General features: G+C 33.3%; 1 protein-coding gene across 1 annotated transcript in view; it reads right to left on the reverse strand.

The window, feature by feature from the left end:
* Window positions 1–10981: 10981 nt before the first annotated feature.
* Window positions 10982–17718, reverse strand: part of LOC108913065 (trypsin-10-like) — a 12972-nt gene continuing 6235 nt past the window's right edge. Inside the window, exons 3-4 of the mRNA XM_023456028.1 lie at window positions 12883–12895; window positions 10982–11614 (exon numbers count right to left, since the gene is read on the reverse strand). Coding sequence (XP_023311796.1) covers window positions 11007–11614; window positions 12883–12895 — 621 coding nt within the window. The 3' untranslated portion in view covers window positions 10982–11006. The remainder of the gene's footprint in view (window positions 11615–12882; window positions 12896–17718) is intronic.

Here is a 17718-nt window from a genome sequence, read left to right on the forward strand (position 1 = left end):
AAGGAATTCAAGCTCAGCATACAGCTCCATATACACCCGAGCAAAATGGCATTGCAGAACGGAAAAATCGCTCTCTCATAGAGATGGTCAGATGCATGCTTATCAGTGCAAATTTAGATCGCAAGTATTGGGGAGAAGCGATTCACACCGCAAATTACTTACAAAATAGATTGCTATCGAGAGTCATCGATAACACGCCGTTCGAGTAGTGGCACATTAAAAAGCCAAGTGTCAAAGATTTGCAAGTTTTTGGAGCACGAGCATTTATGCACATCCCGAAAGAAAAAAGATTAAAATTAGACAACAAATCGGAAGAATTAATCTTCGTGGGATACTCAGAAGAATCAAAGGCTTACCGACTACTCGACACTAAGACTTCGAAAATAAGAATCAGCCAAGATGTTATATTCGCCGAAATTGCAAAAGACTCGAAAGACTGCAGCATTAGTGAGAGTGAAGTGATTATTACTCAGGATAATTTCAACGGAAGCGAAAATATTAATGCCGAATGTCAAGATCAAGAGTCAATTAATAACGATCATCAAGAACGAGCGCCAGAGAATGAAGTTCGAAGATCGGAAAGAGTGAACAAAGGAGTGCCACCAGATTACTATATGGGAAAAGTTAACCTAGCAATTCACGAAGACCCGACAACAAGACAGGAAGCTCTTTCAAGACCAGACAAGGACAGCTGGATTAGTGCAATGAACGATGAAATTGCTTCTTTAGAAAGTAATAAAACGTGGACATTAGTTGACCGGCCAAAGGACCGAAATGTCATAAAATCAAAGTGGGTGTTCAAATCCAAGCGGAATCCGGACGGCACTGTGAACCGTCATAAAGCAAGGCTCGTCGCACGTGGGTTTTCACAAAAATTCGGTTCGGACTATGATGAGGTTTTTGCGCCCGTCGTAAGACATCAGACCTTATTGACGCTACTGTCGATCGCAGGTATGAAAGGCATGCATACGCACCATTACGACGCAAAGACAGCTTTCCTCAATAGTACGCTCAAAGAAGAATTATTTATGGAGCAGCCCGAAGGTTATAAAAATCAGCAGTACGACCATAAAGTGTGCAAGCTAGAAAAGAGCATTTACGGATTAAAGCAGGCAGCTAAGTCATGGAGTGACACGCTCAGCACAGCACTAAAAGATTTTGGATTCATTCAGAGCGAAGCCGACCCTTGCTTGTATATTAAAAGGATTTCCAATACGACAATATACCTTGTAGTATACGTGGATGATTTTATAATTGCTTGCAAGGAAGAGCAAATAATAAATGATATAGCCGATAAACTCAAGGTATATTTTAATTTATCTAATCTCGGTATTTTGCATCATTACTTGGGCATGAAAATAGAGAGAGATAATGAAGGCATTTATTACCTTAATCAATCGCACTATATCGACATGCTTCTACAAAAGTTCGGCATGACAGATGCAAAGCCATCAGCTATACCAATGGATCCAGGATACTTAAGATCAAGGAGTGAAGAAGAAAAATTTATGGACAACAATCTCTATCAACAATTAATAGGCGGACTCTTATATATCGCATGTCACACAAGGCCAGATATAAGTGCTACCGTCACAATTCTGAGTCAACACAATAAAGATCCAAACCAAGCAGATTGGATAGAATCAAAGAGAACGCTTCGCTATTTAAAAGGAACGAAGCACCTTTCCCTAATGCTCGGAGATCCATCCGACGAAATAAAACTTTTATATGGATACGCCGATTCAGATTGGGCACAAGACAAATCAAACCGTAAATCCAACAGCGGGAACATTTTTAAGTTCAACGGAAGTCCCATTAGTTGGATGTGTAGAAAGCAAACTTGTGTTGCTCTGTCTTCAACTGAAGCAGAGTATATAGCACTGGCAGATGCTTGTCAAGAGGCAGTATGGTTACGTCGACTCTTATCAGATTTTGGAGAAGAACAGACTCAAGCGACTTTAATATATGAGGACAATCAAGGATGTATAAAATTAGTCGCAAATAATAAATTAAGCAACAGGACAAAGCACATAGACACGAAGTTTCATCACGTAAAGGATTTGACGCAGAAGAAGATCATCGATTTACAATATTGTCCGACTGAAATAATGCTGGCTGACCTATTAACAAAGCCACTTAACAAAATTAAATTGCAAGAGTTACGAATGAAGTGTAACGTAGTCAATGCATCATCGAGGAAGGGTGTTGAATATTAACGATATTGCATGGACTAGATGTAATATATTCAGCAACCCAAAGAGTAATAAAGTAATAAACAACCGAAGGGACAGTTTCTTGACCTGCAAGTACGGAGGGCACCTAGGACCGACCGACCACCCAGTTAGTTAGTTCTTTCCAAGCATTCAAACACGCCACGTCTACTTTCGATATATTGTATTTCTGTATTAGTCATTTATAACAATTCTTGTTTTATCAATAAACAATTGCAGTTATGTGTTCCAAATAAAACGATTCATTCCACTGAACCACTCCGACAGTTTCTTTTCTCCGTAGTGTAAATACGTATGATTTGGTTTATCACAGTTCCAACATTTTACTTTGGAAACCTGATTTTTAGCATTTTTACTATTATATCTGTTATGCTTATCAATACTCTCACTTGACGTTCTGCTACTAGAAGAACTTTCGCCCACATAAGCTAAATCACGTTCCAAAAAGTTTATATTGGTTGGAGATACATATTTACTTTTAATTCTATCGGTTTCATCAACCAGTTTGCAATATTCAACTAATTGAGATGTTGTCTTAATGTCTTTTCCATGTAAAATGATATAATCTACATATTTTGCCAAAAGACGCTCTTTTATGATCTTTAATTTTTCTTCTTCTGATTTGTGATTACTTAAACGAGAAAATAAGCATTCCATATTAGCTACAAAAATTACAACGCTTTCGATTTTTCCCTGATATCGTTTCTTAATCTGTTCAAAAAGTTCATCGTCATAGTCCGGTACTAAAAAGTTTTCTTTCAATTGATCAACAATATCGCACCAGGATTTAAATTCAGTTTTTCTAGAATTATACCATACTTTTACGTCACCTCGAAATAAGTCTCCCGCGGAATTAAATAATTCTATTTTACTGACGTTTCGAGCTGTTGAAAGCTCTTTTACTTGTTCTATAAATGACAATAACGAGACATTTTTTCCATCGAAAAAATATTCCATTTAAATACTGGTATTGACTTGCTAGTACTTGGGACACTTGAAATTCGGACATTTGCAAAACTTTGACTAATACTAGACACTTTCGAACTGAGAATTGCATCTAGTTCTACGCACCGAGCATAATATTCATTTTTAAACTCATTATACTGAACTCTCGTAGGTTACGGATCTCTCGGGACTCTAAACCTTTTTACTCTATTTATTAGCGAACAAAGCCTACTATGTATAGTTTTATACCTAACGTCTTGTATTGAACCAGAAAAATCATTGAGTAGAGCTTCTAATTCTACTACTGTTTTCTCGATTATATTCTTTTCGATTTCAGCATCGAACGAATTTGACTTTAATTTAGATACAGGGTCGGAAAGTCCCCATGCTTCATCGGCCGTTACGTGAGAGCGATAAAGTAAGTTATAGAAATCCGTGCGATAGAGAAAGATGGCTATAATGAAAGCATCTACTAGTCACTGCCCATTTCGCCCTTCCACAAATAAGAAGTGGGTCCTATTTGTGGAAGGGCGAAATGGGCTGTGACTATTAGACGCCTTCATTATAGCCATCTTTCTCTATCGCACGGATATCTATGACTTTCTTTATCGCTCTCACGTAACGGCCGATGAACCATGGGGACTTTCCGACCCTGTATATCTTTACCCTCTGATTTTTCCAACTCTAATAACCTTGTTAATACTATACGTTTAGAATTTAAAATGCTACGAGTGCTGAGAGCATCTCTTAAGCTCTGTCGTTTTTGTCTGATTGTGTGGGAGAGAGATAGAGTTATAGTGTGCGATAGAGATAGAGTGATTTCGTCCTCATAGAGGGCTTTTCTCTCTCTGCGGTCTTCAGGAGTCTCTGGGGCTTCCCCAGCATCTTCAGGACACCTAGGGTTTTTGCTCGTAACTCGGAAATGGCTGGAAATATAAACAAATCTCCCCTTGGTTCTGAGTAGAGGACTCGGAGGCTGACGCAGAGCGGAATGTCACAGTATATGAAAGAAAAAAAAAGTATTTGCTTGTACCGGGGTGTCACAAATATGAGCACTACCAATGGCATCCATGATATGCAACACTTATGTCAATAATTCTTTTACCTATCTAAAGAAATCAACAATAAGGGAGCAGTACCCATCTACACAAGGATACACAGTCTGTATAATGCAATTCTTTAAACATAGATGTTAATATCGTACCCAAATTGGAGGTTGACGCACAAATCTAAAAACATTAATTTCGAGTTTTTGAAAATATATAATTATTTAAATTCATAGTTTTAATTCTAACTTCATTTATTTTATTTATCATTTATCACAAATGTGATTTCCAAACAAATGATAAGTTCCATATCTCTTTAATTACATAATTGAATGCTTTCAATTTATTTGACAGTTATTATTTGGCAACAAAGCCACCGCTAGAACTGCCGCCCATTACCAAGTAGAAGAGTTACCAAGCTAAATTTTATAGTTGGATGTCGGCTAACAAAATCCTGCATCCTTTTCGGGTTGCCAGTTTCCAGCATTTAACACGTAGTCTGTGGCGATAAGCACATTTACACTTTACATGAAGCATGTTGGCGGTTGCGCGTTAAGTATATTTAATTTAGTTAATATTTATTTCCTATTTCCTTTATATAGTGTTCGTGTTTAAAATTACATTACTCCTTTAAAAATATTTGTACAACAATTGAACTTTGTGAGATATTTCAATTTTAGTGAAAATGCAGGCTTAGCGTAGAAATTTAATATTAGTAATAAAATAATAATTTTAAAGAAGCAGCTTTACGTAGTGTATTTTAGTTCCTTAAAGTTATAAATTATTATATTTGTTGTCACCTACTATTGTACAGAGTGTTCAAAAAACTGCTGAATACTTCTCTCAACTTTAAATAGCAATAACTTGTTTTAAATGGGACACCCAGTATATTTTTACTTTGGAAGTTAGGAAATCAAACTATGTATAGGTTCCCTATACCTCCCTCTAACGGTATTGGAAATATTTGTGCCATTTCATTTTTTATCGAATTTTTTGTAAGATGTATCCACGTGTCTTTACCGAGGTCTTTATTGAATTGGTTTGGGTTCTTCTTGATGACGTCTCTTTAAATATAAGGAGGAAAATGAGGACACAATTAAAAGGCGCACCTTAAAATTTTTCATATTCAGTGAGAAATTATTTAAATCGAAAATGTTGTAATAAATTTATAAGTAAGACTGGTACATGTCAGTGGCCACTTAAGTATCCAGACATCACCGTAATGGACTTCTTTGTTTCGGGCTATACCTATAAAAAATCTTGTATAGAGTGTTCCATCTACTACTTGCGATGATAGGAAAGAAATGATGCACTTGCCACAATCACCCCAGATATTCTAAGGAATAGCAATAACTTGGTTATTTTAAATGGAACACCCAGTATATTTTTACTTTGTGAGTTAGGAAATTTAAAACTCTTTCAAACTGTATATAGGTTTCCTATACCTATCTCCAACGGTATTGGAGATATTTGTGCCGTTTCGTTTTTTATCGACTTTTTTTGTAAGATGTATCCACGTGTCTCTATCGAGGTCTTTACTGAATTGGTTTGGGTTCTTCTTGATGACGTCTCTGTAAATAGTAGAAAAATGTGAATGCAAATACATGGCACACCTGCACATTTTTCATATTCAGTGAGAAATTATATAAATCGATAATTAAGTAATAAATGAGTAGGTAAGAATGGTTCATGTCAGTGGCTACCACAGGTGTCCAAACCTCTCGTAATGGACTTCTTTGTTTCGGGCTGTATAAAAATATATCTTGTACACAGTGTTCCACCTACTACTTGCGATGTTATGAAGGAAAGGATTAGATATGCATTTGCCACAATCACCCCAAATATTCTAAGGAATGTGAGAATATCATTTGAAGATAGAATAAGATGATGTATTCAAGAGAATGGTTCGATCATCAATTAAACTTTTTCTTTGTTTCTTCTAAAAGTAAATACCTTTAATAAATATTTTTCATGTTCCTAATTAATTTAATTCAGTTATGTTAATAACTTTTTATAATTATTCTGCTTATAAAGTAATATTTCTTTTTAGAAAACTTTCTTGAATATTGTCATGATTCACGCTTTACCAATTCAATAAAGACCTCAATAAAGACACGTGGATACTTCTTACAAAACAAAATCGATACGGAACCTATACACAGTTCGAAAGAGTTTTAAACTTCGTAACTTCCAAAGTAAAAATATACTGGGTGTCCCATTTAAAATAACCAAGTTATTGCTGTTTAAAGTTGAGAGAAATATTCAGCAGTTTTTTGAACACCCTCTACAATACTAAGTGACTACAAATATAATAATTTATAACTTCAAGGATCGTGAAGACACTCTCCAAAGCTGCTTCCTTAAAATTATTTTTTTATTGCTAATATTAAATTTCTATTCTAAGCCTGTATTTTCACTAAATATAAATATCTCACAAACAATAAGTCCTAGGTATGCAGAACCCTTAATAAAGTTCACCTATTTTTTTACGGTGCTTTCAGAAATGCAGTAAAATATAGGGTGTTCTATTTAAAAATACATAACTTTGAAATGGTACGCTTTTCGTGGACACCCTGTATATTTCAAAATATTTTTAAAATGTTGCCGTAATCAACCTACACATACCCACCCAAAACATGTTTCTATATCATTTGCCGTTTGGTCCCTAGCCACCGAGGCGTTACTGGTGACCTACCCTGTATACAGGGTTATATCGGAAATCAACATTAACTGTCTTATTTTAGATGGGGCACCCTATATATTACTGTATTTTCGGATTCTACGTGAAATTTGAGGGTCACTTTATTAAATATTCCCTATCCCTAGTTAGAGTTATAGATTTTTAAGATTTAATTTTCACTGAAAAAATTTTAGAGATGCATGGGTCCGCAGATATGCTAGTAATTCTTTTCAGGAGCGTTATATCAAGTGAATTTTTGGTACCTGTAGAGGGCATTTTTGCTATTACATTTTGATAACTTCAAACAGCTATAACTTGATTAACATAAATGGAACACCCTGTATTTTTTTACTCTGTCATATGCAGATAGAAATTTCGTTTCAGACCATATAAGCATTGTTTGGGTTGCCGTTACTACTTTTAGAGATATTTGCAATTTTCTATTTTTGAACAGTTTCAGTCATCAGATCTGTTGTCAATTTGGCCATGACCAGAAATACTCCAAAAACAATTAAAATAACCTGACATTTGTCAAGTTTGTTATTAAATTATTGTTGTGTCTGTAATAGTTTTTGCCGAAAATTTAAATAAAATTATCTGGGATTTAAACGATGCCCAGGCATTTGATTTGATACGAATGAGGATTATTTTAATTTGTTATTTATGGAAAATGTGACAAAGTAATTTTAAGAACATGTAGAGAATCTGCTGCTCGATATCCAGAAACGAAAACCTTCACGAAATATATTAATTTGTGGACAATATTAAAAGCTTACGCTGTGTAAAATTTAGATATAATTAAAAAATACCAATTGTTTACGCTGAAAACACGGAAATAGTTATAGCACCTAGGTTCTTTTGGTATATTTTCAGTCATAACTCCTTACTAATACTAAAACTAATATAAACCCATTTAAGAGTAAGGAATAATAAAGGCACTAGTCGTCTTACTGTATTTGGTGGAGATCTTCTTTTTTCTGGATATCGAGCAGCAAATTCTTCACATGTTCTTGAAATTACTTTGTCACATTATCAGGCTCCTGAAAAGACTTACTAGCATCTCCGTGGACCTTTGTATCTGTCAATTTTTTCCTTTAAAAATTAATATCTTAAAATCTATATCTCCTAGAATATTTAATAAAGTGACCCTCAAATTTCACATACAGGGTGGGCCACCTGTAACGCCTCGGTCGCTAGTGACCAAACGGCAAATGTTACAGAAACCTGTTTAGTTGGATATGTGTAGGTTGATTACGGCTACATTTTAAAAATATTTTGAGATATACAGGGTGTCCAGGAAAAGCGTACCATATCAAAGTTATGTTTTTTTAAATGGAACACCCTGTATTTTACTACATTTTTGAAAGCACCGTAAAAAAATAGGTGAACTTTATTAAAGGTTCTGCATACCTAGGACTTATAGTTTGTGAGATATTTCAATTTTAGTGAAAATGCAAGCATAGCGTAGAAATTTAATATTAGCAATAAAAAAATAATTTTAAGGAAGCAGCTTTGGAGGGTCTATTTTAGATCCTTGAAGTTATAAATTGTTATATTTGTCGTCACTTAGTATTATACAGGGTGTTCAAAAAACTGCTGAATACTTCTCTCAACTTTAAACAGCAATAACTTGGTTATTTTAAATGGAACACCCAGTATATTTTTACTTTGGGAGTTGGGAAATTTAAAACTCTTTCAAACTGTGTATAGGTTCCCTATACCTATCTCTAACGGTATTGGAGATATTTGTGCCGTTTCGTTTTTTATCGATTTTTTTTGTAAGATGTATCCACGTGTCTTTATCGAGGTCTTTACTGAATTGGTTTGGGTTCTTCTTGATGACGTCTCTTTAAATATATTGAGAAAAATGAGGATGCAATTAGATGGCGCACCTGCAAATTTTTCATATTCAGTGAGAAATTATTTAAATCGAAAATTTAGTAATAAATGGATAAGTAGGAATGGTGCATGTCAGTGGCCACGTAGGTGTCCAGACCTCACCGTAATGGACTTCTTTGTTGCGAGCTATATAAAAAATCTTGTATACAATGTTCCACCTATTACTTGCGATGATATTGGAGGGAAGGATTAGATATGCATTTGCGTGAGAATATCATTTGAAGATAGAATAAGATGCTGTATTCAGGAGAATGGTTATCAATTCGAACATCAATTAAAATTTTTCTTTGTTCTTTCTAAAAGTAAAAGTACCTTTTATCATTATCATGAAAATAATCAAAAAGGTTTTCTAATAAAAATATTATTTTATAAGCCGAAGAATTATAAAAAGTTATTAATTTTGTATAAATATGTTTGTAGTAAGTAACTGAATTATTTATGAACATGAAAAATATGTATTAAAGATAATTTTACTTTTAGAAGAAACAAAGAAAAATTTTAATAGATGTTCGAATTGATAACCATTCTCTTGAATACAGCATCTTATTCTATCTTCAAATGATATTCTCACATTCCTTAGAATATTTGGGGTGATTGTGGCAAATGCATATCTAATCCTTTCCTTCATATCATCGCAAGTAGTAGGTGAAACACTGTGTACAAGATATATTTTTATACAGGCCGAAACAAAGAAGTCCATTACGTGAGGTTTGGACACATGTGGTAGCCACTGACATGGACCATTCTTACCTACTCATTTATTACTTAATTATCGATTTACATAATTTCTCACTGAATATGAAAAATGTGCAGGTGCGCTATCTATTTGCATTCACAATTTTCTCCTTATATTTAAAGAGACGTCATCAAGAAGATCCCAAACCAATTCAGTAAAGACCTCGATAGAGACACGTGGAAGCAGCTTACAAAAAAAATCGATAAAAAACAAAACGGCACAAATATCTCCAATGCCGTTAGAGTTAGGTATCGGGAACCTATACACAGTTTGAAATAGTTTTAAATTTCCCAACTCCCAAAGTAAAAATATACTGGGTGTTCCATTTAAAATAACCAAGTTATTGCTATTTAAAGTTGAAAGAAGTATTCAGCAGTTTTTTGGACACCCTGTATAATACTAAGTGACGACAAATATAACAATTTATAACTTCAAGGATCTAAAATAGACCCTCCAAAGCTGCTTCCTTAAAATTATTTTTTTATTGCTAATATTAAATTTCTACGCTATGCCTGCATTTTCACATAAATTGAAATGTCTCACAAACTCTAAGTCCTAGGTATGCAGAACCTTTAATAAAGTTCACCTATTTTTTTACGGTGCTTTCAAAAATGCAGTAAAATACAGGGTGTTCTATTTAAAAAAACATAACTTTGATAATGTAGCCATAATCAACCTACACATACCCACCTAAACAGATTTCTGTAACATTTGCCGTTTGGTCACTAGCGACCGAGGCGTTACTGGTGGCCCACTCTGTAGAATCCGAAAATGCAATAATCTATAAGGTGTCCCACTTAAAATAAGAAAGTTAATGTCGACTTCCGGTACCACCGGAAGTGCCATAAAATTCTAAATATTTTATCTCCATTGGCCCTACTGCCTTTGCTAGGTTGCCAAATTTTCAGATTTATCGGACGTTCCTAGATATCGATAGTGGATACCCTGTTTAACATCTAACAATAACATTTAATACTTTCCAAAAAAAATTAAAGATACCTATTAGTTTCAAGCAAAACTTTACATTTTCTTATTGAAAATTAAGACTTTTTTGTTTAGTGATTAGTTGTATAATTCAATGAAAATAATGAATGTAATTTTGGTTACTAACGCAATATTCTTACTTTGAAAATTTTGCTGATATCAGTATTCACAGTATCGTATTTCACGTCACTTTTAAAGATAATTTATTACTTGGTTTCAGAGTTAAAGACAAAAATATTTCTTTTAATTTCAATCTTTAAAAATTACATTTTTTTCGTTTCGTTATGAGAAAGTATCCAATTTAACAAAAGGACAATTTTAAAAAATATCACAAACAGTAACAAACAAATCATCTTTAATATAAATATTAATACTTAGTTTACAGAAACAATGTCAATTTGATAAGTACGTCTCATTGAAAAAGTAACTACTTAAAATTGAAACGTCTATAATTGTTAATCATTATTATCACTACTCCTTTGTTGTTAATATTTGTAAAAACTGTTATCAAAGTTCCTAACATTGAGCTCATCATCAATCCACTCGCTAAAAAGAGCAACGTTAGCATACACTCCAGGTACGTCATTCTCACCACAACCAATCCCCCAAGAAACAATTCCTGCTTGAAAAAATCTATCCTTGCCATCTGGTATGAGACACACTAAAGGACTTCCTCCGTCACCCTTACAAGTGTCTTTGTTGCTCTCACCACCTGCACATATGAAACTCTTGTGAAACTTGTAGAATGCCCCTAATCTTGTCTTCCTTAAAGCTGCCACACACTTTTCTTTTGAAACCAAGGGAAGATTCACTTTCTTCAGAATTGCAGAGTATTTTCCTTTCTTTAAATGGTCTTTCCCCCAGCCCCCTACTGTGCATACGGCTTCCTCTAGTTGTAAATGTTGAGGAGGTAAGCAGATGAGTCCAATATTAACATGAAAAATCAAGGGATCTGTGAGAAATAAAAGAGCAATATCATTCCTTAGAGATCCTGAGTGAAAATTTGGATGGAGGAGGGCCTCCAGGACGCTTCGGTCTTGGTGGGGAAAAGGTTCTTCTTTGGACTTGGTGTTCCATTCTCCAGCTCTCACCTGTAACATTTCATTCAAATCAACTTTTAAGTAGTTAAAATTATAAGGGGAAGTTATAAATTATTTGTCTAACCCTTAATAGTTACTTGTAATCGGAAATTTAGTGTCGTACGTACTTTTGCAGCATGTATCTATAGTTAGCAGATCAAATTCTTACCAAGTGACAACTAAAACATTTATAGCTTCATTTGTTTTAATTTTGTTTGTTCTATCGCAAATGAGTTGGGTTAAATATGATCACGTCTGATGGTGTCAATAATTATTCTAACATATACATTGATGTCGAAGATAACATATTAGAATTGGTATTTATAATTGGCATGTTTCAATACACTTTTCAAGGAGTTGAAAAAATAAATATCAGTGCTGGTTGGCATCAATTAAAAAAGTTTTAAAATAATTTTATCATATGATATTAAGTTCCTTTATATAACAATTGAAAAACCATGAGTCCCAAAATTGAATGTATCTACACAAAGTATTAAACAAGAAACAGAGAAAACAATAGTTGAATATAATCAACGGGCTTTATGTGGAATTCATAATTAGGTACTCTTTTACATTCACTAATTGCCATTTATAAGCTCTATATTTCAAAATCTATTTACATTTATTTTGTCAATTTCTTTTATATTTTTCTTTTGGATTTCTAATTTATATTGAAGTTATTGTAATAATTAGTTATTTACTTATGTTGCTTATTATTTCTTTGTAGTCAGTGCTATTTTTTAATAAAAATATTATTTCAATAAAAAACTAATTAAATTCCTTTTTTTACTTTTTTGTAACCCTGTATCTTAATACTTTACAGATGACAACACTTTTGTACCTTTTAAATTTAACTAACATCAAATTTAGGTTTCATCATATTCGATGAAATTAAAAAAAATACTTCAAGCTCTTTAATCACTATTTATATCATCTGTTTTTAACTTGTTAGTCAATTCTATTCAAATTATGAACTATTCCTTATATTTTTTTTGAGTTATAAACATGTTTATGATACACGTGATAGTTTGTCAATTTTAGTGGTAGTTACATGGACAATAATCGAGCCTGTAAGGTGGATATTTCAGATTTTTTCAACGTAACTGGTTTTTCTTCATCGTTTTTGGATTAAGATTATTTTAAAATAATCCAGAAATGTATTAGTTTTTTCAATAAATTAAGCTGATTTCTATTATGTTTGTTATATCTCATTGTTATTAAAGATTTCAAAGCCTTTGACTTTTTTTTTAATTAAATATATTATTTCAGAACAAAGCACTATTAAATACTTTTTTCTTCCTTTTTACATTGCATTTTACAACAGCACCTGGATGCGTTAAAATAATTAACACCAGACTAGTATTATCTGTAACAAATAACAGTGATGTGATGTACTTTCGAGGTTCGGTCTCAGACGCCGAACTAGTACAGTCACAGTCCGGTTCACTCGGTGGAGAAGTGTTTTCCAAGGTTCGGGAATATTACAAGACTTGGTATCAATAAAACTTTTATTTTCCAAAATAGATTGCAGTCTATAAACACATATAATATTAACAATAATACCCTACCCATATAAATAACAAAAACATCGGGATACCTATTGTCGCGAAGGCAATACGGATGTCCTGACGGTGACAACGCCGAGTGTCGCGGAAAGACCTGCTAAACACCCGGAGTCGGCCGCGAGGTAGACGTCAGGTACCGCGGAAAGACCTGCTAAGTACCCGAAATCGGAGTCCAGGTGTGTACCTTACCTTGAGCGCCGCGGAAGAGACCTGCTAAACGCTCTGGTTAGGACACCCAGAGGAGGGTTGAGTGCCGTGGAAAGACCTACTAAGCACTCCCTGGTGTAGGTGACTCCGTTGCTTTTATACAGAACGGCTGGTAGTGCCGTGTGCAACTTCAGCCGTTGACTTCGTGGGCCGTGTGCAAAATCGCGGTGCGCCAAACAATTATAATACAGCGGGAGCAAAATAAAATAAGTTCATTACTAAAATATAAATGAAATCCCGAAAATAAAAAAAAAGGTTCATTACAACTACTTATAAGTATTCTTTTTATTTTTTTTATTTAGATAAAGGAAGGGCTTTAAATGTGGCATGTTAATTTTATACAAATTATATATTATTCCTTGTAGTTTTTCTGAACCATAAACATTTTTGTCTTACATGGATTACATGGACAAAAATTTGATAGCAAGGTAGACATCTCATAATTTTGCAGTGTAACTAAATTCTCTTTATATTTTTGATTATGGTTATTATAAAACATCTGTAATATGTTAGCTCATTTTTATTAATTAATTCAACGCCTTTTAATGTTCTTGAGAGCACATTTTTAGGCCACGTCATTACTTTAGGTTATTAATACGATGTTTGCACACAGAAATGTTTTCCTGATGTTTTTAACGGTTACTTTCCTTTATCTGGAGCTGAAGGACTGAGCAAAATATTTGTATTTTTCTTGAATGAGAAAAGAAATAAGTTCGTGTATCATGAATAAAAATACTCTGCTATTCAAACAATCTTAAAATAGATACACGCTTATTTATACGTGTTTAAAATGGAATTACTTAATATACAAGGTGTTTTAAAAGTCCTTCAGGAAACTCCGGGAGGTGATTCTAGGGATTAAAATATGTAATAGCATGAATTTTTTTTCGAATTGTCAATTGTTTACAAGTTACAGCTTGTCAAAGTACATTTTTTTATTTTTCTTTTTAAATAACTTATTTAATTCAAGCTCAATTAGTCTCTCACTTGGCATACCCACTAAATAGATGAAGCTCTATTGGACCAGTCAGAGAAAACTTTAATTATGCACCGCTAGAAGGCACTTTACCTAGAACTCAACATTTGTTTTGTTCATAACTTTTTTCCCTTGCTAGACATCACAGAAATTTGAACATAGCTGAAGAGAGAAAAGATATCAGAAATATGTTTTCCTGATATTTTTAACGGTTATTTTCCTTTATCTGGAGCTGAAGGACTGAGCAAAATGTTTGTATTTTTCTTGAATGAGAAAAGAAATAAGTTCGTTTATCATGAATAAAAATACTCTGCTATTCAAACAAGCTTAAAATAGATACACGCTTATTTATACGTGTTTAAAATGGAATTACTTAATATACAAAGTGTTCTAAAAGTCCTTCAGGAAACTCCGGGAGGTGATTCTAGGGATTAATATATGTAATAGCATGAATTTTTTTTCGAATTGTCAATTGTTTACAAGTTACAGCTTGTCAAACTACATTTTTTTATTTTTCTTTTTAAATAACTTATTTAATTCAAGCTCAATTAGTCTCTCACTTGGAATACCCACAAAGTAGATGAGCTCTATTGGACCAGTCAGAGAAAACTTTAATTATGCACCGCTAGAAGGCACTTTACCTAGAACTCAACATTTGTTTTGTTCATAACTTTTTTCCTTTGCTAGACATCACAGAAATTTGAACATAGCTGAATAGAGAAAAGATATCAGAAAAAAACANTGCACCGCTAGAAGGCACTTTACCTAGAACTCAACATTTGTTTTGTTCATAACTTTTTTCCTTTGCTAGACATCACAGAAATTTGAACATAGCTGAATAGAGAAAAGATATCAGAAAAAAACATGTACTTTTTATTCAAGCTCATAAATGTAACCGTTTGTAAATCGCTATTAAAGTTTTATTAAACATCAAACTTTTAATATAATTCTTTCTGTAATTGATCAAGTTGCCACGCTTCAAATAAATGTCATTAGTAATTATGGTATTACGGATTGTAACGATTGTTTAGAACAAGTATAGGTATAATTTTTCACTATAATATTTTTTTCGACTGTGTAATAGCATTGGGGGAAAAATAAGATGAGGATAATGAATTTACTAATAATATTTTATTTACTAAAGCTAGTTTTACAAGAGCTATTACAAATTATCGTAATGCTCACAATAATCATAATAATAATAGAAAACAGACATTAACTAATAAAGTATTGTGACGAACTTTCTATGTGTGAACCCAGATGTGACACCAAAAGTCGCCGTTCAGGTAACAGCAGTGGAGAAAAGTATAAACCAGGAATCTTGATCAGAAAAAACATTTTTTCCAATAGGTTTACTTCCATTTATTTACAATACATAAAATTCACCACTTACAAGTCGCTGACGGTCCGTACTAATATTCGGTAATTATCGGAAAACGGAAAACTAAGCTTTTCTCTGATTCGGCTTTCAACTCGGATTGACGGAGGACTGACGAGTGAGGAACTCCAGGAGGGAAAGGGCGCCGAGGCTCACCTCGGAGTTTCAGGAAAGGGTTCCAGGAACAGGCGGAAAAATTGCCGAGACGCTCTGTTCCCAGACGGAAGGGTAAGAAGCGCTCCAAGAACAGGAGGGAAAATTGCCGGCGGTCTTTTCCAGAAGAAAAGGTAAGGAGGGAGGATCCTTAGTAGGAAAATTGCTGATACCAAGGGGGGAAGAGGACTTAGTAGGAAAATTGCCGTACAACACTACTGCCTTTCATATACGGAGCGCGGCTTTTATGGCTGATTGGTGACGTAGACAAGCTGTTCACCGGATATTAGTACTCAGACCTACATTAAATATAAAATTCTGTTTATACATTAGTAACCACAGACCACCTAGACTGGCCGTATCTAATTCCAATGCACGGGTACCAGTGAATGCCAAATCCGGGGAAGTGGAGTGTGGAAGGCAATCTCATCGCGCGCATCTTTAAGCAGATCCGGATTAAGTAACATTTTTATTACATATTAAACATTATATTGCATCTTATGACAAATATTCAATTTTAAGTTTGTAATTCAGAAAATAGTATATTTTAGTGTCGTATTAAATAAAAATAATTTAAATATATTTATTGTCCTCTAAATAACATTAATTTATTTAATATTTGCCTTTTCGTAGATTTTACCGAATTAAATAATTTGACTTCATGATTTATTCGTACATCGATATACTTTTCACATTCAGCCCTTACAAGTTCTATTAAATGATTACAATTGTTAGGCAAATTATCAAATTGATGTTCATGCAAATTTTCAAATATGTTCACATTCAGAAAGTTTTTTAATACATGATAAACAATTTTATTTTTCTGCAGCCTAGGTGTTCTGCTTTCATCATTATTAAAAATTTTTATTAATTTTTTTTGTTTCTTGGCATATTACTACGACATCTCGAGATGGATACGTCAAACAACCACGATCTTTAATAAAAATTGACTGTACGAATACTGTGTATTTGACATTAAACTATTTACACAGTCTTCACATTTTATTGGCTTTATTAGAGAACTTGTTATTACGAAACCGTCAATATACAGGGTATTTCTTAATAACGTGCTAATATTTAAGGAGGCTATTTTTGGGTCCATTATAAGAAAAAAACTTCATATAAACATATGTCCTAAAAGTCTTAACTTTTGAACTACAGGGTGCTAAAGTTTTATGAAAAAACATTTTTTTTATGATAACTTTGGTATTACCTACCCTAAATATTTCTTTAAATTTGGTACACGCCTTCTATTCATCGAGATGCATTTTCTGATGTACAAACAATATTATTATTTTTGCCAGTGGCGTCTGTACAGGTTTTGTATTGAATATTTTTGAAGAAAAATATGTTACGCTACTGCTTTTTCTTAAAGTAAAAATCATTTTTGAAATCCTCATTCCTTTCTAAACAAATGTGGTATCTTGAATTTTTTTCGTTTGACGTACGGCTTTCGCATAAAAAAATAAAATTTATTCATTTGCATCTTATTGGACCACTTACGAATAAAAAAAAAAGATTTATGAAACTTTGTACAATAATTTATTTAAGATAATAACTTTTAAACGTTGAAATTAAGAAATTACAGTAATCTACATACATTTTGGAATGGTAAAAGAAAATACCCTGGCGTAACATATTTTTCTTCAAAAATATTCAATACAAAAACTGTACAGACGCCACTGGCAAAAATAATAAAATTGTTTGTACATCAGAAAATGCATCTCGATGAATAGAAGGCGTGTACCAAATTTGAAAAAATATCTAGGGTAATACCAAAGTTATCACAAAAAAATGTTTTTTCATAAAACTTTAGCACCCTGTAGTTCAAAAGTTAAG

Source organism: Anoplophora glabripennis, unplaced genomic scaffold (genome assembly GCF_000390285.2).
Source record: "Anoplophora glabripennis isolate ALB-LARVAE unplaced genomic scaffold, Agla_2.0 scaffold1031, whole genome shotgun sequence".
NCBI classification, from domain to species: Eukaryota; Metazoa; Arthropoda; class Insecta; order Coleoptera; family Cerambycidae; genus Anoplophora; species Anoplophora glabripennis.